At 44.2% G+C, this 21,548-nt stretch overlaps 1 protein-coding gene across 1 annotated transcript in view; it reads left to right on the top strand.

Moving 5' to 3' along the window:
* The window catches only part of TMEM43 (transmembrane protein 43), a 37,722-nt gene that overhangs the window by 2,227 nt on the left and 13,947 nt on the right, over positions 1–21,548 (top strand). The window contains exons 3-6 of the mRNA XM_082265382.1: positions 2,261–2,395; positions 12,540–12,634; positions 17,200–17,249; positions 19,651–19,720. Coding sequence (XP_082121508.1) covers positions 2,261–2,395; positions 12,540–12,634; positions 17,200–17,249; positions 19,651–19,720 — 350 coding nt within the window. The remainder of the gene's footprint in view (positions 1–2,260; positions 2,396–12,539; positions 12,635–17,199; positions 17,250–19,650; positions 19,721–21,548) is intronic.

Genomic DNA, 21,548 nt, shown 5'->3' with positions numbered 1-21,548 from the left:
CACAGGGCCATTCAGTGATGGGTGTGTATGGGTTGTTTTCGGGTAAAGTTATGGTTTAGTGTCACTTTACAATTGTGTGCGCCCGCAAAACAGCAACACACTTCTGTACTCCAAAGTTTTCATAAGCAACACTTCAAATTCTCCTCCAGGTCAGCAGTTTAGAATTCACTCTGATTATTGGGCCTAGAAATATTGATCTCCCTCCGGCATGCATAGCAATCTATAATATGTGCAGCGCAGTCAAGGCGCTCCTTGATGCTTGTGTCTAGGTTCCTATGTGTGGTGGAGGGGCTTTTAAGTGCACCTAACTATTTATTTACACAATTATTATTATTTATTTTTATGTTGTGTTTTTTTTTTTTTTTTTACTAAACCTTATTACCACCTTGGGAACCAAAAGTCCCCTATGTGATAATTTTTTGCTCTGACAGGTTTTCTTTGATGAGACATCAGGGGTGATTTAGGCCCCTGGTGTCCCACATGCCCTCCATTAAAGCTAATAGAGTATGATCTGTGCTCCATTAGCTTCTTCCCCAGCCACAGCGGCTGGGGACGGTTGGATAGACTGTCGATCCATTCGAGATCTACGCCTGACGCTTCTGTTGCCTCCCTGCTTTCTGAAATGATTCATGGTAACATGGATTCACGATAATTGTCATTTATTATTAATTATCCATTTATTCACATATATTATATATAATATATATATTATATATACAGTATCTCCTTTTGGGGAAAATGATGGCAGAACCCAGAAGTGATGTAATACACGTTGCATCTGGGTTCTTACTAGGCAGGGGAGATCATTGACCACACATTCATTGGTTTCCCTCCCCTCTACCTGGTGACACCTGCCATGCTGGCTTCAGGTCCGCAGATTGGAGCACAGAGCCCAGGAACTATGACAGGGGCATGTATTTGGAGAGGAGAGTAAGGTGGGGGTGGAGGTGATCACTTTGCTAACCTGGAACAAGTATGTGCATTTTAGGTGTCCTGGAACATCACCAGCTGAATGGTTGTGCCAACTTTGTAACTATATAGTACAGGAAGGATGAGAATGACTGCTAAACAGTTTTTGCTTTCGATATTCCTGTATTTCTATGGTGCCAACACGCTGCAGTACTATTTAATCTTTTTTTCTTTTTTTTTTTAACACTTTTTATTTAGCACCGGAAAGGGTACAGTACATTTTAGGAAGGACAATGTACAAAGATAGTATAAGGCTAGATCCCAGGAGATACATTGTATGTAATGATCCCAAGAGATGCATTGCATGTAATGATTTCAAAAGATGCATTGTATGTAATGATCCCGGGAGATCCACACTGTATCGCAGGGGCGTAACTACAGGGGTTGCAGGGGTTGCAATTGCAACCGGGCCCCATGCTCCAGGGGGCCTGTGCGGCTCCCCTGTACACCTGGATAGGAGGGGTGGCGGGGGCAGCATGTAGAGAAATCACTGTCCTCCTTTTTCCTCCTGTAGCTGCAGGATGAAAATGGAGGAGATTGGTTCCTCGGTATGCTGCCCCCGCCACTCCTCCTATCCAGTTTACTTGTGTTCTGCTGTCTCTCAGCCCCTGTGTGCTCCCCTGGTCCCCCCACTGTGCTCCCTCCCCTCTCCTGACGGCTGCTGCAGGGGATGTGTCACAATAGAGAACCAGGAAGGGGTTGGTAAATATGTAATTTACCAGCTCCTTTCTTTTCTGAATGGACAGAGTGATAGTCAGTGACATTGTAAAGAAATAAAATGAAATGATAAAAAATAATACAATTAAAATACCAAAAAATAAAAACTACTGACACCAGTGGGTGAACTTCCAGGATCGCAAAGGTCACACCTGCGACCGGCCCTGGCATTCCACCAACGTGGGGAGGCCCCAAGATGGCAGAAAGGGGGCCCACTGCAGAACTTGTGAAAGGGTCCTGCTGTGCGACCGTAATAAAGGGCTCCGCAACGAAATAAAGGGCCCCAGGATCAGTGGGAAGAGCCCCAGGCTTGAAGGGAAGGGACCTGGGTAGAGCAGATCTAGTGACTGCAGGCTCCAGGGGAGAGCAGATATAGTGAATGCAGGCTCCTGGGGAGACCAGATATAGTGAATGCAGGCTCCTGGGGAGAGAAGATATAGTGAATGCAGGCTCCTGGGGAGAGAAGATATAGTGAATGCAGGCTCCTGGGGAGAGAAGATATAGTGAATGCCGGCTCCTGGGGAGAGCAGCATAAATGTTAGCACACAATAACTTTTCCAATGTCTTCTTGCAGGGTCGAGCGGTGCAAACAGCGAAATCCCTGGATGAGGGCCTGTCTGTTGTATTCACGATCGGAAACATCCAAAGAGTTGACCCTATGAATGAGGCAAAGTTACTCCATGTTTCTGGAGTTCTGCATACATCTACTGTAAGTACCAATGATGTGAAGACCAAGCAGCAGAAGTGGTTTCATTAAAGACCTATGAAACCCAAAACCTAAAATTTCATATATTGCAGCTTACCAATCATTCGCTGTGGTGGCTGCATTCATTTTCTTTTAATTCTCAAAGATGAGCTTTAAAGAAATATATCCAAAGTGTCCACACCTTAAAGCGGTATTAAACCCAAAACCGAAAATCTAATACATGGCAACTTACCAAATATTTGATGTGGCGGCTGCATTTGGTTTCTTCTTTTTTCTTTTTTTTTTTTTTTTTTTTTTTTTTTCCCCCCCTCTGTTTTCACCTGGTGATCTGGCCAGTAATGCACCTTTTGTATTAGAGCGCCCCCGCTCTGGATGAAAGAGCAACAGAGGCACCTATTGGACAGCAGTATTGTCAGTCTGGTGGGAGGGGAGTGTTAGATGTACTAGCAGATTTAGATACACTTAGAGCCCATTCACACTAGCGCGGCATGACTCTGTACTACTTCGGGGGCGACTTGTGAAGCCCCGTGCACCGCGACTTCGGCGCGACTTGCACGGACTTCATATAATGGAAGACTACGCAAGTCGCTCCGAGGTCGCCCCGAAGTAGTACAGGACCCTTTTTCTAAGTCGGAGCGACTTGTGTCACTCCTATTAGAACGGGTCCTGTAGCGGTCAATGGACCGCGAGGGACCGCGACTTGTCAGGCTGACAAGTCGCCTGACAAGTCGCGGTAGTGTGAATGGAGCCTAACAAATTAACCACTTCCGTCTGCTCACTAGAGCTGTACTGCGGCAAAGTGGCTCTTGTAGGTCTGACGACGTAGTACTACGTCGGCAGACACTCCCCCCTTCTAGGCGGCGCGCTCCCGCTGTATTCAGTCACATCGGGAGTCAGGCCAGGGGAGGAGCAGTGGCAATCGCCGCTGCTCTTCCCCGATCGTTGGGGAATCGAGTGTGGAGATCCGCCCGCTTGTGTAAACAAAGCGGGCGGATCTCCTAAGTGACAGACAGGGACAGATTGCAGGATTCAGCATAGCTGAACATGCGATCTGTCCCTGTGTCACTCAGTCACCTCCCCCCACACACGTCAGTAAGCACCAGGCATACATTAACCCCTCCCTCTCCAATAAAATGAACCCCTTCCCTGCCAGTGTCATTTTGCAGTAACAGTGCATATATATAGCACTGATTACTGCAGTAATGTCACTGGCACCCCCAAAAGTGTCAAAAATGTCAGTCAGGGGTCCGATCTGTCCGTGCAATGTCGCAGTCCCGCAAAAAAAAACGCAGATCGCCGCCATTACTCGTTAAAAAAAAAAAAAAAAACACCAAAAATGACAGAAATCTTTCCCTTAGTTAGTAAACGCAATAACTTTTGCGCAAACCAATCAAAATACGCTTATTGCCTTTTATTTTTATTTTTTTTTTTTTTTACCAAACATAGGTAGCAGAAAACAAATTGGCCAAAAATTTAAAAATTTGATTTTTACTTTTTTTTTTTTTTTGGGGGGGGAATTACATATAAAAAAATGTGAAAAATATTGTTGTTTTTTCAAAATGTACGCTCTTTTTTTTGTTTATAGCGCAAAAAGTAAAAATCGTACAGGTGATCAAATACCACCAAAAGAAAGCTCTGTTTGTGGGAAAAAAAGGACGTCAATTTCATTTGGGTACGGCGTTCAGGGTGAAGACTCAAGACCCGACTAGTTTCGGAGTTAAACAATTACTCCTCCTTCAGGGGGGAGAGGAGACCCTGGGTGGTGGTATTCTATGCAGTGATGAATGGCACTATGTACCTGCCGGGATGTATTAAAATCAGATGTTGTATATGCTCTGCCGAACCTACACTCTGGCTGGCAATTGCTCGCTTGCTGATAACACCGAGGGCTGTTTGTCTGGCATGATCCAGGCTTACTACCATCTGAACAAGCTGATCAGCCATAATTTGGGATCCAGCTGTCCTTACCTGGTGCCCCTTGAAGGCCATCCACGATAAACTGGCATATTCTCCTTTTTCCATAATATATGTGTAGGAGGTTTCAGTACCTCAATCAAATCTCTGATACAGCCAGAGTGTAGGTTCGGCAGAGCATATACAACATCTGATTTTAATACATCCCGGCAGGTACATAGTGCCATTCATCACTGCATAGAATACCACCACCCAGGGTCTCCTCTCCCCCCTGAAGAAGGAGTAATTGTTTAACTCCGAAACTAGTCGGGTCTTGAGTCTTCACCCTGAACTGGTGTGGTCACTTCTAACTGCATATGTGATGTATTTTACTCCACTTGCCTTTTATACAATTCTGTGAAAATTGTTTTTTCTAATAAAAGATTTAAACTTCTTAAAAACTTTGTGTATATGTGAGGGCCTTAAAAGTCCCACCAATAGGGGAATTTTCTTCTTATGTCATTTTTATTGTATGTTTTTTTTTTTTTTTTTTTACTAGTAATGGTGGCGATCTGCGTATTTTTATTTATTTATTTTTGTCGTGGGACTGCGACATTGCGGCGGACAGATCGGACCCCTGACTGACATTTTTGACACTTTTGGGGGGGACCAGTGACATTACTACAGTAATCAGTGCTAAAAGTATGCACTGTTACTGTAATCATGCCAGTGGCAGGGAAGGGGTTAACACAGTAAGTGATCAAGGGGCTAAATGTGTACCTAGCGGCGTGTTTCTAACTGTATGGGGGTGGGGCTTCTGAAATGATCAGAGACCTGTGTTCCTCTATAGAAGGATCACAGGCGCTCTGTGATCATTCCAGAGAGGGAACGGTCAGCTGTATTTACAACAGCTGACCGTTCTTCGCTCTCAGCAGGGAGCAATCGCGGGTGTCGGGCGGCAATCGGAGCCGCCTGCCCTGTGCATTGGAGTCCCCGCTGCCGAGTGGTGCGGGCGCGCAAACCGATGTATACCAGAGAGGGCCTCTCTTAGAGAGCCTGTTAGAAAGAGCCCCCACCAGGCCCCATTAGAGACTACAAAGGAGTCTAATGGGACCCGGAGGGGGGTTTATCTTACAGAGGCCCTCTCTGTGCCTATTGGAGAGTCTCTGATAGAAAGAGTCCCCTCCAGCCCCCATGAGAGACTACATTAGAGTGTCACTGATCAATAGAAAAATAAACCATATTATATTAATTAATAGCACTTTGATGCCCAGGCCCAAGACTAGAAGACTTCACTTCCCTTAAATAATGGGTTCTGGGGCTGGCTGCTGGTCCTGGGGCCTGGCTTCTGGGACTGGGTCCTGGCTTTTGGGGCTTGGTTGCTGGTCCTGGGGCCTGGCTTCTGGGACTGAGTCCTGGCTTTTGGGGCTTGGCTGCTGGTCCTGGGGCCTGGCTTCTGGGACTGGGTCCTGGCTTTTGGGGCTTGGCTGCTGGTCCTGGGGCCTGGCTTCTGGGGCTTTGCTGCTGGTCCTAAGGTCTGGCTGCTGGGGCTGGCCAGCTGGTCCTGATTCCCGGGCTGCTGGTCCTGGTTTTTGGGGCTGGGCTGCTGGCCCTGTATTCTGGCTGGCTCTGTGGTGCCGGTTTCTGTGGTGCTGGGCTCTTGTGCTATATCCTGGGGGGCTGCGGCTGTCCCTGTATGAATGGCGCCTTTATTTGCTCCATAGTCCCGGCTCACAGGCGGAGTGATATCAAATGCACTCCGCCTGTGAGAGGAGGAGCCGTACAGAGAAAGCAGGCAGCTGCAGTAGAGAGCAAAGCCGCTGCTTCCTCTGTACAGCTCCTCCTCTCACAGGCGGAGTGCATTTGATATCACTCCGCCTGTGAGCCAGGACTACAAAGGATGTAGCGGCTCCATTCTCTCACTGCAGCCTCGCTGTGTCAGAGACTCCCGCAACTTGCGGGAGATCATATCGGATTATGTGCGCCCCCCCCTCATGCAGCGCCTGGGCGCGGTGCACCCCGCGCTCCCGCCCAGGATCGGCCCTGAATTGATCCCCCCTGAATGATGCAGAAAGCAGGACTTTTCAAAACTCACCACAGCTGTAACGCAGTGGTGTGAAGAGTCCTATAGGACTTAATGGAAAACGTTTTTCATGCAAGGTAAAAACGCAGGAAAAATGTATCAGTATGGAAAAAGGCCCTTAATGGTGCAAAAACAGGGTGCACACAAAAGGGGACTGAAAACTATGCTGCTACATTTGTATTTTCTATATTGAGGGGTTTAATAGCACTTTAATCTCGGTGCTCGGACAAGCTTTACTCTATAAAACCTAATAAAACATGTGTAACATTGGGATGTTGGAAAGCTGTCAGACACGAGGGGCGTTGGCTCTGATGAATCATCGGGACCAGGAGACTGGAATCTGGAATAAAAGTCCTTGGAGACAGGGGTTGAGCTACGGCTTCCTAAACATTGATTGGTAATGGAAACCTTCACTAGAAGAAATAGATTTTCTCAGATCCTCTGAAAATGCTAGTTGCTTTCCTCCATTTGGCAGCCAGGCAACTAGTATTTTAATACACATGTCACCCCCCTCATATATATATATATATATATATATATATATATATATATATATATATATATATATATATATACATACATACATACATACATACATACATACATACATACATACATACATACATACATACATACATACATACATACATACATACATACATACATACATACATATATACATATACATTTTTTTGTCAAAGGTTTATTTTGATTGCAGGGGAGAAAAGTGAGGCAATGATATCTGGCACGGTGCCTGGACCACAAGACTGAGTAAATGGAATGGCATACAACAGTGCTTTTCAACCACTGGGCCGGGTGGGTCGATGGGATTAGGGGTATGGGAGGGGGTGATGTGCATTGTGAACTGTAAGTATATGGAATTTTTAAACTTGTTTTGTACACTTTGTATTGAAAGCTAATAAATAAAAAATAAAAAAAACTGGGCCGTGCCTCCCTCCTGACCTTCCAGCTAGCTGCAGATCCCCTAACCACCTGCAGTGCCTCCAAGCTTACATAGTGGCCCATAGCAGTGGTCCTCAACCCTGGCCTACAGGGCCCACTAACAGGCCAGATTTGCAAGATAACTGAAATACATCCCAGGTGATATAATTTGCTGCTCAGTGATTGCAGTACTCTAGTCTGCATCTCCCCAAGGTAATACTTAAAATCTGGCCTGTTAGTGGGCCCTGAGGACCGGAGTTGAGGACCACTGGCCCATAGCACCCCCAGGCTCCCTAATATTCCTCAGTCCCATTTGTGGAAGAGAGTTCCACATTCTCACTGCCCTTACAGTAAAAAACCCCTTACACTTAGATCCCTGGTACCCAACCTGCAGGCCTTTGGTACAGAGGCGTAACTAGAACCTTCAGGGCCCCCGGAGCAAGAAACCATGAAGGCCCCCCCCCCGGACCCCTGGGCGGAGCCCTTCCTTCAAACAAGCCTGGGGCTCTTCCCACTGATCCTGGGGCCCTTTACTCTCATTGTGGGGCCCTTTATTACGGTCCCGCAACGTTGCCTACCAACCTCCTATAGTGCCTCTTAGCCCTCTGCAGTACCCCCTAGCTTGCTGAAGGGCCTTCAGCCCCACCAAAGTGCCCCCCAGTTTCGCACATGGTCCCTAAAAAAAAAAAAAAAAAAAAAAAAAAAAAAAAAACAGCCTCCTGGTAAGACCCCCCCCCATCTTCCTCTAGAACCCCCCCCCCCCACAATTACCTCAAATCCTCCTAGAAACTTCATTGCCCTACAGGACCACAAAGTCTGCTGCAGAGTCCCCTAACCCCTCCAGAACCTTCATCTCCCCTCAGTGATACCCAGACTCCATAGCCTTCCACAATGTCAATACATAGTTTGCATTCCTATAGGCTTCCTGCACTTGGGCGTGTTACTTTATTCCTATCTACAAGCCCGATTCCAAAAAAGTTGGGACACTGTACAAATTGTGAATAAAAACAGAATGCAATGATGTGGAAGTTTCAAATTTCAATATTTCATTCAGAATACAACATAGATGACATATCAAATGTTTAAACTGAGAAAATGTATCATTCTAAGGGAACAATAAATTGATTTTAAATTTCATGGCATCAACACATCTCAAAAAAGTTGGGACAAGGCCATGATTACCACTGTGTGGCCTCCCCTCTTCTTTTTATAACAGTCTGCAAACATCTGGGGACTGAGGAGAAGTTGCTGAAGTTTAGGAATAGGAATGTTGTCCCATTCTTGTCTAATACCGGCTTCTAGTTGCTCAACTGTCTTAGGTCTTCTTTGTTGCATCTTCCTCTTTATGATGCGCCAAATGTTTTCTATGGGTGAAAGGTCTGGACTGCAGGCTGGCCATTTCAGTACCCGGATCCTTCTTCTACGCAGCCATGATGTTGTAATTGATGCAGTATGTGGTCTGGCATTGTCATGTTGGAAAATGCAAGGTCTTCCCTGAAAGAGACGACGTCTGGATGGGAGCATATGTTGTTCTAGAACTTGGATATACCTTTCAGCATTGATGGTGCCTTTCCAGATGTGTAAGCTGTCCATGCCACACGCACTCATGCCACCCCATACCATCAGAGATGCCGATAACAACTTGGGTTGTCCTTGTCCTCTTTAGTCCGGATGACATGGCGTCCCAGTTTTCCAAAAAGAACTTCAAATTTTGATTCGTCTGACCACAGAACAGTTTTCCACTTTGCCACAGTCCATTTTAAATGAGCCTTGGCCCAGAGAAATGCCTGCACTTCTGGATCATGTTTAGATTTGGCTTCTTTTTTGGCCTTTAGAGTTTTAGCCGGCAACGGTGAATGGCACGGTGGATTGTGTTCACCGACCATGTTTTCTAGAAGTATTCCTGAGCCCATGTTGTGATTTCCATTACAGTAGCATTCCTGTATGTGATGCAGTGCCATCTAAGGGGCCGAAGATCACCGCCATCCAGTATGGTTTTCCAGCCTTGACCCTTACACACAGAGATTGTTCCAGATTCTCTGAATCTTTGGATGATATTATGCACTGTAGATGATGATAACGTCAAACTCTTTGCAATTTTTCTCTGAGAAACTCCTTTCTGATATTGCTCCACTATTTTTCGCTGCAGCATTGGGGGAATTGGTGATCCTCTGCCCATCTTCACTTCTGAGGGACACTGCCACTCCGAGAGGCTCTTTTTATACCCAATCATGTTGCCAATTGACCTAATAAGTTGCAAATTGGTCCTCCAGCTGTTCCTTATATGTACATTTAACTTTTCTGGCCTCTTATTGCTACCTGTCCCAACTTTTTTGGAATGTGTAGCTCTCATGAAATCCAAAATGAGCCAATATTTGGCAGAACATTTCAAAATGTCTCACTTTCAACATTTGATATGTTATCTATATTATATTGTGAGTAAAATATAAGATTATGAGATTTGTAAATTAGTCCATTCCTTTTTTACTCACAATTTGTACAGTGTCCCAACTTTTTTGGAATTTGGGTTTGTACACTGGATGTTTCTGCCAGGAGATGGTGGAAAAATAAAGCCTAAAAAATGTTGGTTAATTTCATGCTTTAACCACTTCAGCTCCGGAAGGATTTACCCCCTTAATGACCAGGCCATTTTTTGCGATTTGGCACTGCGTTAACTGACAATTGCGCGGTCATGCAACGCTGTACCCAAATAAAACCAATGTATTTTTCCCCCCACAAATAGAGCTTTCTTTTGGTGGTATTTGGTCACCTGTGCAATTTTATTTATTTTTTTTTTAATTGTGCTATAAACAAAAAAAAAAGCGACCAATTCTGAAAAAAAAAAACCCCAATATTATATAGCATTCCCAAAAAAAAATATTTAAAAATCATTTTTTTTCATGCTTTTAGGCCAATTTGTATTCTGCTACATATTTTTGGTAAACAAAATCTTTTATAAAAGTGTAAATTTATTGGTTTACGCAAAAGTTATAGCGTCTACAAACTATAGGAAAGATTTATGGACTACCAATAAGTGTATCTTGACTGCAGTTTTTATTTTTTGCAATTTTTGCACTATAAACAAATAATGAACCACCATTTCCACCATTTTGATATATATAATATATGTGTATGTATTCTAACATTCCCCCAAAGAAAGTAATAAAAAAAAAAAAAAATATATATATATATATATATATATATATATATATATATATATATATATATATATATATATATATATATTTTTTTTATCAATTTAGGCCAATATGAATTCTGCTACATATTTTTGGTAAAAAAATCTTTTCTAAGTGTATATTTATTGGTTTACGCAAAAGTTATAGCGTCTACAAACTATAGGATAGATTTATGGACTTTTTTTTTTTTTTACTAGTAATGGCGGCGAACAGCAATTTTTAGCGGGACTGCGACATTTCAGCAGACAAATCTGACACTGTGACACTTTTTTGGGACCAGTGACACCAATACAGTGATCATTGCTAAAGAAAAATGCACTGTTACTGTATATATGACACTGGCACAGAAAGGGTTAAAGCGGAGTTCCGGACTCAAAAATGACTTTGGGCCATCTGCTTGCTGAGTGTCACCTGAAAAAGAAATGGATAATGACGATTTATTTTTTTTTCTTTACTTACCATGTTATAGAAGAAAATATACTGGCCTTTCTTCCACTTCCTCCCTCTGCAGCCGCGGCCCGCGCCGTCACTTCCTTCTTGCGTTGACTCCTGGGAGCTGAACGTCATCGCTCCCAGGAATCAATGCGCCTGCACCGGCCCCGCTCTTCACTTCCGGTGCAGGCGCGTCCTGTGCATGCCCGGAAGCTGTGCAGGGATGACGCACCTGCACCGGAACTGACGAGGGGGGCCAGTGCAATGCATTCTGGGAGAAGAGGACACTGAAGAGGACGCAGAAGAGGACGCGCTGGCTTCAGCTGCCCACACCTGAGATGGCAGCGCTGGAGAAGAAATTTTCAAGGTAAATATTTCTTCTAAAAGGTAAGTGTGACCCGGGACAGTACAGAGACTATAGCCCCGTACACACATACCGATCGTCGGCCGAACGATCGGCCGTCTTTTGTCCGAGGGCTGTCTTGTCTGTTGAAAAGTGCAAAAGACTGCACACGAATTTTGTCGGCCAACAACAGCCGACTGCAGAAGTGATGTCATGTGATGGTTAACTTTCCTTGTCTTTTTTTTTCTTTTCTGAGCATGCCCAGTCGTGCAAATCTGCTGTCTGTCGGCCGAATTCTGTACTGACTGGCGAACAATCGGCCGTTCTGGTGTCGGCATACAAAAATCTTTATGCTTGCACGACAGATTCTGTTCGGCCGAAAATGCGCTGTCGGCTGTCGGAAGCATCATGCTAACAAGCCTACAATTGGCCGATCGGTCGTCGGCCGAATCTTTACGGCCGACAATCGGTACGTGTGTACGGGGCTTATCCATTGTGGACTGTACTAGCCCTGACTGTCCCGGGGGTATTTTTATTGAAAAATAGTTTCCGAGGCCGGAAACTCCGCTTTGACACCAGGGAAGATCAAAGGGTTAGGTGGGCTCCTAGGGAGTGCTTTCTATCTGTAGGGGGAGTGGATAAACTAAAGGAAAAGAGAGATTTGTATTTCAGCTTCAGCTTTTCATTTGATCCTATGTGATCCTCCTCAGGGATTCTCAAACTACGGCCCTCCAGCTGTTGCAGAACTACACATCCCATGAGGCATTGTAAAACTCTGATATTCACAGACATGACTAGGCATGATGGGAATTGTAGTTCCTGAACAACTGGAGGGCCATAGTTTGAAGCCCCCTGCGAGTCCAGACGGATGGAAAATGGGGTTTCCTTTCTGGATTTCATGGAGAGGATCGGATCGGATAGCAGTGGGTGTCAGCGGACATGTCACCACTGACCTCCGCCCCTCCATAGGGGTGCATAGAGCATCCGATCAGGTCCGCCTTTTTTTTTTTTTTTTCTTGTTTTCAGACGGACCTGATCGGAAAGCTCGTGTGAAAGGGGCCTTTACTATGATCCTCCAATGATCAGCTGGAGTCCAGCTTTGTTCTTACACAGCCTGGGGCCTGAGATGCCCCAGAAGCCGCTCTTACTTGGAATAAATCCTAGACCCAAAGAAGATTTGGGGAATTTACATTTTGCTGATTCGGTGTTCTTTTTTCTGTTTTATTGTAAATAATTTCTCTTTTTATCCAATGGCAGCCGCTGTTTGATCCAAACTACGGGGTTTCCGTACAATGCGTGAAGCTGAAGCGTCAGGTGGAGATGTACCAGTGGGTGGAGCACGAGGAGTCCAAGTAAGAGACAAATAATGTGATCTTCTCTCTGTGAAGGGAAATGGGTGAGAATAATGCTTTCTACTGCAGATCTGATAAAGCCGTATTACAGCGCATCCGAAAAATATTCACTTTTTCCACATTTTATGTTACAGCCTTATTCCGAAATGGATTAAATTCATTATTTTCTTCAAATTTTTTTTAACCACTTTACCACCGGAGGATTTCGCTGTCTTACGTCTGGGCCACTTTTTGCGATTCGGCGCTGTGCGACTTTAACTGACAATTGCGCGGTCGTGCAACGCCGTACCCAAATGATATTTACGTCCTTTTTTTCCCACAAACAGAGCTTTCTTTTGGTGGTATTTGATCACCTGTGCGATTTTTTTTTTTTTTTTTTTTTTTTTTTTTTTTTTTTTTTTTTGCGATATTAATTAAAAAATTTTGAAAAAATAACAATATTTTTCTACTTTGACAGTTAAAAAATATCCAATATATTCAATTTTTGTCATATAGTTAGGCCAAAATTTATTTAGCTACGTCTTTGACAAAACAATTCTCAATGAGCGTATTTTTAACCGCTTTATGACCGGAAGATTTTACCCCATTCCTGACCAGGCCATATTTTGCGATTCGGCACTGCGTTACTTTAACGGACAATTGCGCAGTCGTGCAACGCTGTACCCAAATTAAATGTATGTCCTTTTTTTTTCCCACAAATAGAGCTTTCTTTTGGTGGTATTTGATCCCCTGTATATGTAAAGCATAAATATTAGCGCAGGTGCTCTAGGAACGGTGAACCATCACTCTAAGTAGCTCACTCAAAAAATAATCTCAATCAAAAATAACATAATAAGTGTAGATGATTAATATAAATAGAAGGTGATAGTGCACCCAATAATAGGTTGGGGATGGGAAGTGCAAAGAGTGGTGAAAAAATATAGTGTACACATATACACTCAACAGGACACTGTGGATAGTGTAAAAAAAAAAAAAAAAAAAGTGTAGAGTAAACAGATTATATAAAAGGTAAAAGGTGCCCTCTGAAGGGTGAACCAATGTACTTCCTTATGTGAAATGGAAAATGGAGTGATGCAATAATAAAAGGTGAAGAAGTATCAAAAAGTGATATATCCAGATCCAAAGAAATTGCAATAAAGCAAATAAAGTGTCCTCTGAAGAGTGAACCGCTGTCAGCTCTTCAATACAGTTCCAGAGGTGTAAATGCACAAAAGTGAACCATGCACTACAAAATACATATAAAGTCCAAAAAATATTATCCCAAGCAAAATAGTAATCGGTGTAAAAGTAAATAATTCCGGTGATTCCCAGTGCGATTCTATTGGTGAGCAAAGATATCCAAACGAAATGAGTGCAATGGCTGCTCACCTCCGCTGACCGTTCTTCTCCCTGGAATGATCAGAGCGCCTGTGATCCTTCTATATAGGATCACAGGTCTCTATGGTCCCACAAGCCACGCCCCCCCCCCACAGTTAGAATCACTTCCCTAGGCTCCCATTTAACCCCTTGATCACCCACAATGTTAACCTCTTCCCTGCCAGTGTCATTATTACAGTAACAGTGCATATTTTTAGCACTGATTACTGTAGTAATGTCACTGGTCCCCACAAAAGTGTAAAAAATGTCAGTTGGGGGTCCGATCTGTCCGCCGTAATGTCGCAGTCCCGAAAAAAATCTCAGATCGCCGCCATTACTAGTAAATAAAAATGCCATAAATCTTTCTCGCAGTTAGTAGACGTAATAACTTTTGCGCAAACCAATCAAAATGCGCTTATTGTGAATTTTTTTTTTTAACAAAAATATGTAGCAGAATACAAATTTGGCCTAAAAAGGTAAAACATTTTTAATTTAATTTTTTTAATTTTTTTTTTTTTGGTAATGTTATATAGCAGAATGTGAAAAATATTGATTTTTTTTTCAGAATTGTAGCTCTTTTTTTTGTGTATAGCGCAAAACCTAAAAATCGCACAGGTGATCAAATACAACCAAAAGAAAGCTCTGTTTGTGGGAAAAAAAGGACGCTAATATTGTTTGGGTACAGCGTCAGTTAAAGTCACGCAGTGCCAAGTTTAAAAAAAGTGGCATGGTCATTAAGGGGGCAAATGCTTCCGGTCTAAAGAGATAGTAAACCACCCTCCCCCCCCCCCCCAACAAAAGAAAAAAAAAAAAAAACCCCTGTAAGACAAAGGCATAATGAGTTAGGATGCATCGCATACTAGCTCATTATGAAATACTTACCTTAGAACGAAGCCCCCGCAGCGCCACCCGCTCAGCGACAGGACAGTGGACATGTTCTGATTGGCCGGAGGTGCGATGACATCACTCCCATCACTGTTCACGGCACAGGGCTCTGAAGGAACGGCATGGATGGTCGTTCCTTCAGAGCGCATGCGCCAATGACGTCATCGGCTGCATTAAAAGTACGGTGCAAGTTCAGGAGATATTTACCTATAGGTAAGCCTTGTTAAAGGCTACCTATAGGTAAAAGTTATATGAGAGGGTTTACAACCCCCTTAATGACCCGGCCATTTTTTTGCGATTCGGCTCTGCGTTACTGACAATTGCGCGGTCGTGCGACGCTGTACCCAAATACAATTGATGTCCTTTTTTTTTCCCCACATATAGAGCTTTCTTTTAGTGGTATTTGATCACCTCTGTGGTTTTTGGATTTTGCGCTATAAACAAAAAAAGGAGCGACAATTTTGAAGAAAAAAAAAACATTTTTTACTTTCTGCTATAAAACATTCCCAATAAAAAAAAAAAAAATTCTATTTTTTTTTTTTTTTTTTAGGCCAATTTGTATTCTGCTACATATTTCTGCTAAAGAAATATCCCAAAAAGCGGTACTGGTTTAGACTGTCATACAGGAGCCATTATTTGTAATTTAACCCCTTCCTGCCTGCGATTTAGCCAAATGACAGCTGTAGTGCGGGCTTACTTCGCCAGGAGGGCGTCTTTTGTCTTCAGACTCAGCTAATCACATATCGGAGTCAAGAGCCAATCAAAGGGGCCCTTTACCACATGATCAGCTATGTCCAATGACAGCGGTTCACGGATGTCAATACAAGCCGGTTATCGGCTTTTCTTTACTCATGCTGACTATGTGAGGAGACAAAAGAGCCGATAACCGGCTTGTGTTAAAGGGACATCAGCACTGATAATCAGGGCACTGATTATCAGTTTCCTGATTATCAGTGCAGTCCAAACAGTGCCCAGCAGTGCTGCCAATAGGTGCTTATTAGTGCCCATCAGTGCAGCCCATCAGTGCCCATCAGTGCTGCTGATCAGTGACCTCTATCGGTGCCCATCAGTGAAGGAGAAAAATTACCTGTTTGCAAAACTTGTTAACAGAAATTAAGGAAAAAAAAAATGTTTATACAATTTTTGGTCTTGTTTCATTTGTTTAGCAAAAAAAAAAATCAGATCAGGTGATTAACCACTTCCGGTCCGCGCTATAGCTGAAGTACGGCTGCAGCGCGGACTCGAATTTCCGGGAAGCCGTCTTTAAACGGCCTCCCAGTAACAGGCTCCCGCGAGCGCGCATCGGGGAAAATCTGTGTCGGCCGTGTCCCTTGGACACAGCCAATCCCAGATCGTGGTAAATGGCCAATCACAGCGGCCATTTACCACGTGATCGGACCGTGCAATGAGAGATGATCTCATATGTAAACATATGAGATCCTCTCTCATCGCCAGCGCTCCTTCCTCACACAGAGACTGCGTGTGAGGAAGGAGCAGAGCCGATCACCGGTAAGGGGACAAAGAAAAATGTAATCAGGGCACTGATCACCATTTTATCATAAAATAACACAAGTGCCCGCCATCAGTGCCCATAGTGCTGCCAGTCAGTGCCCATCAGTGCCTGCTCATCCGGGCACTGATGGGCACTGATTAGCAGCACTATGGGCACTGAGTGTGGGCACTGATGGTGCTGCCCATTGCCACCCGTCAGTGCCACCCGTCAGTGTCCAGAAGTGCCGCCTCTCAGTACCCATTAGTGCTGCCCATCAGTGCCGCCTCTCAGTGCTCATCAGTGTGGCATATTAGTACCACCTCATAAGTGCCACCTCATCAGTGCCCATAAGTGCCACCTCATCAGTGCCCATAAGTGCCACCTCATCAGTGCCCATAAGTGCCACCTCATCAGTGCCCATCAGTGCAGCCTATCAGTGCCCATCAGTGCCGCCTCATCAGCGCACATCAGTGAAGGAGAAACATCTATTTATTTTCAAAATTTACTCGCAGAAAATAAGAAAAACTTTTATTTTTTCAAAATTTTCTGTCTTTTTTTTTTTTCTTTTTTTTTTTTTTTGTAAGAAAAAAAAACCCAGAGGTGATTAAATACCACCAAAAGAAATCTCTATTTGTGTGAAAAAAATGATAAAAATTTCATATGGGTATAGTGTAGCATGACAGCGCAATTGTCATTCAAAGCGTGAGAGCTCAAAATTGGCCTGGGCAGGAAGGGGGTGAAAGTTGCCCGGTAGGCAAGTGGTTTAAATGGCTCTGGTTTCTGAAACTATGCAAACACTTACTTATTTAAACTTTTAAATGATGTTTTTCAGAGAATATGAAGAAAACGGAGAGAAAAAAACAGAGACAAGATACACGTACAGTAAGTACCATCTTCTCCAGGGACAGGGATCGAAATTATGGGACATGCCATGGCTGACCTGTTTTTGTAAAGTGGAAGGTTCTTAGTCCCATCCTACAAACTTATTCTGTGTCAATCTCTATAAAAATAGAAAACACATCAAATGTTTTAACCACTTAAGCCCCGGAAGATTTTACCCCCTTCCTGACCAGGGGGTATTTTGCGATTCGGCACCGCATGACTTTAACGGACAATTGCGCGGTCGTGCGACGCTGTACCTAAACGAATTTGGCGTCCTTTTTTTCCCACAAACAGAGCTTTCTTTTGGCGGTATTTGATCACCTGTGCGATTTTTTGATCACGCGCTATAAACAGAAAAAGAGCGTAAATTTTGCAAAAATAGCAATATTTTTCCCTTTTTTTTTTATATGAAATTCCCCCCCAAAAAAATGTAAAAATCAAAATTTTTTAACCTTTTCGGCCAATTTGTTTTATGCTACCTATGTTTGGTAAAAAAAATCGCAAAAAGCGTATTTTGATTGGTTTGCGCAAAAGTTTTTGCGTTTACTAACTAAGGGAAAGATTTTTGTCACTTTTGTTGTTTTTTTTTTTTTAATGCGTAATGGCGGCGATCTGCGATTTTTTTTTTTTTTTTTTTTTTTTTTTTTTTTTTTTTTTTTTTTTTGCGGTACTGCGACATTGCGGCGGACAGATCGGACCCTTGACTGACATTTTTGACACTTTTGGGGTTACCAGTGACATTTCTACAGTAATCAGTGCTATACATATGCACTGTTACTGTAAAAATACACTGGTAGTGAAGGGGTTAACTTTATTTGAGAGGGAGGGGCTGTGTGTGTCCCTAGGGGCGTGATTCTAACTGTGATTGGCTGTGGCTTCAGCTGTATGCAGAGTGATCAACGGATCTACATAGTAGATCCATATGATCATCTCTCCTACAGAGGGGAGAATGACAGGCAGCTTGTTTACACAAGCTGCCTGACTTTCTCCCTCTCCCCCGCCGATCGCAGAGTGGCCGGCGGACATCAGGTCCGCCGGTCACCTGCGCGGGGGGGTCCGTGACCACGCGGGAGCGGGAGCGCGCCTCCGGCGGCGCGCGCTCGCTCCCTAGACCCTCACAAGCTAGTGACGTAGCCCTACGTCACTTTGCCTGTGAGGGGCTGACCGCCGCCGTAGATAGTCGTGCGGCGGTCGGCAAGTGGTTAACTGAAAAAATGGACCATTTTAAGAAAAAAATAAGGTAATTTTGAAATTGATGTCAGCAACACATCTCAAAAAAGTTGGGGGTGGGGCCATGTTAAGCGTGGTGTAGCATCCCCTCTCCTTTTACTAACACTCTGTAAATGTCTGGGAACAAAGGAGACCAGTTGCTGGAGTTTTGGGAGAGGAATGTTGTCGCATTCTTGCCTGATATAGGATTATAACTGCTCAACAGTCCCGGGTCTTCTTTGTTGTATTTATTTTGTTTTAAGATGCACTAAATATTTTGAATTGGTAAAAGGTCTGGACTGCAGGCAGGCCAGTTAAGCACCCGGATTCTTCTACTAGGAAGTCATGCTGTTGTCATAGATGCAGTATGCGGTTTAGCATTATCCCGCTGGAATATACAAGGCCTTCCCTGAAAAAGACATTGTCTGGATGGGAAGATATGCTGCTCTATAATTATGGATGTACAGTGGATAAAAAGTCTACACACCCCTGTTAAAATATCAAGTTTCTGTGATGTAAAAAAAAAGACACAAAGATAAATCATTTCAGAACTTTTTCCACCTTCAATGTGACCTTAAACTGTACAACTCAGTTGAACAACAAACAAACTGAAATCTTTTAGGTGGAGGGAAGTAAAAAAAGCAAAATCTACAATGGAATGGTTCACAAATAAACATATCCAGGTGTTAGAATGGCCAAGTCAAAGTCCAGACCTGAATCCAATCGAGAATCTGTGGAAAGAACTGAAAACTGCTGTTCACAAACGCTCTCCATCCAACCTCACTGAGCTTGAGCTGTTTTGCAAGGAGGAATGGGCAAACATTTCATTCTCTCGATGTGCAAAACTGATAGAGACATACCCCAAGCGACTTACAGCTGTAATCCCAGCAAAAGGTGGCGCTACAAAGTATTAACTTAAGGGGGCTGAATAATTTTGCACGCCCAATTTTTCAGTTTTTTATTTGTTGGTGAGACCTAACATTATCCTTTGTTTACTCACGCATGGGGCTAGTATAAACACAAACCTTTAGGATGAGTTTCCATGCATCCACCATGGCGTGAGGGTTAAAAGCAAAGTGCACATTGATGTAAAACTGAATTCAAAAGCCTTTTTACAACACTTTTATTCCACAAAATCTACATGAAAACGATGCAATGATCTGCAAATCTCATAAACCCATATTTTCCGTAGATACGGAGTGGAGGTCGGAGGTGGTGAGCAGCAGAAGTTTCGACCGAGAAATCGCCCATCGCAATCCCAGGTGATCTTCTTTTTTATAAAGCCAAACCCCAGCATTCCCTTCAGCCTTGCACAATTGTACCGGCTCCTCCCCGGACTGAAGGGGCCTAGTCTGATTTCACTGCACACTGTGAGCCTCTCACAATGTGCATTAGAAGCTGCAGCACGTCAGAGCCTGGGTGGAGGGCGCCCGAAATCCTTTGGATCAGTGGTTGCCAACCTTTTCGGACCTCACTGACTACTAAACAATTTTAAATCCTGCGGACCACTAACATGAATGAATTTTACATGTCTTATACACACAACGCTCCGGCTCTCTGCACCGACCCCCCCCCCCCGCACTCTTCACACTACACTGCTGCCTTACACAGACTTTTCGTCGGATCTCGCCTCCATATCCAGCCATGGGTTCTAGGACAATATCCCCTGGGAAACATCCCCCCTGGACATAATCCCCCCTGGACAATATCCCTCCTCTTACCCTAACCCTATGTCCAGGGGGATATTGTCCCGGGGGGTAATGTCCGGGGGGATATTGTCCTGATATCCCAGCCATGTGCTCGAGCTCACTCCCGCAGTCTGTGATTAGTACTGCCATTGTCTGTCCCCCTCCTCCTTTACCTCCCTCTCTATGCACTACTCCCAGTGCCTCCCTTTGAGTTCACAGGAGCCAGAACTACAGAGGAGGCATTGCATATCAATGCGCGCTAACAGTATTGACTGTCAGCATGCACAGAGAACAACACTGGAAACAACATTGGTTGGCATACGTGGTTGGCATACGTCCACCACAATGTTGAATTGTGGCAGAATCCCTGGGGACCCCCACGGACCACTCGTTGGCGAATGCTAATCTAGTTCTTTCCTCCCCAGCCTGTCTCTGGCCTGCCTCCTTTTTTCTTTGGATTTCAGTCATTTAATCATGGAGGCTCAGCGTCGGCATTACATGTGGGCGGTACCTAGGGTGGTCTGCATGCAAATGACCCCTCAACTATCAAGTGTTTTAATATTTGCATAACCCCTCCCATGAGCCAGCTGACTGCTTCTATTAGTACTGTCACTGCACAGGAGTCTTCTTTGCAGCATTCATGTTCTTGGTAGCACAATGTCTCCCCACTGTCAAAGCTGCAGAACAACACCTGGTGACACCTGCAAAAGATTGCTGACTTAGTTCTAGTGTCACCTCCTGTGGCCTGCTCTGCATGCATGCCTTGGGTGGGCCTCAGTACCAAAATATGCAGTAGTTCTTCACTGATAGTTGTAACACAGGGAGAATAACAGTGATCTTGTGACCACTTACCTGTCCCCAGTCTGGCCAGTATGGTAAGGTGACCAGATTTTTAAAATGAAATCCGGGGACATATTTTTTTTTTTTTTAATTGGCAAATGGCACAGGACTTCATAATACACAGAGCGCTGGGCACAGGACTTCATAATACACAGAGCGCTGGGCACAGGACTTCATAATACACAGAGCGCTGGGCACAGGACTGCATAATACATAGCACTAGGCACAGGACTGCATAATACAGAGCGCTGGGCACAGGACTACATAATACACAGGGTGCTGGGCACAGGGCTACAAAATACAGAGCGCTGGGCAGAGGACTGCATAATACACAGAGCGCTGGGCAGAGGACTGCATAATACACATAGCGCTGGGCAGAGGACTACATAATACAGAGCGCTGGGCACAGGACTACATAATACACAGAGCGCTGGGCACAGGACTACATAATACACAGAGCGCTGGGCACAGGACTACATAATACACAGAGCGCTGGGCACAGGACTGCATAATACACACAGCACTGGGCACAGGACTACATAATACACAGAGCACTGGACTA

The sequence above is a fragment of the Pelophylax lessonae genome, assembly GCF_965119305.1.
Source record: "Pelophylax lessonae genome assembly, chromosome: 8".
Lineage (NCBI taxonomy): Eukaryota > Metazoa > Chordata > Amphibia > Anura > Ranidae > Pelophylax > Pelophylax lessonae.
The sequence above is the reverse complement of the archived record's forward strand: the minus strand, read 5'-3'. Positions and strand labels throughout refer to the sequence as shown.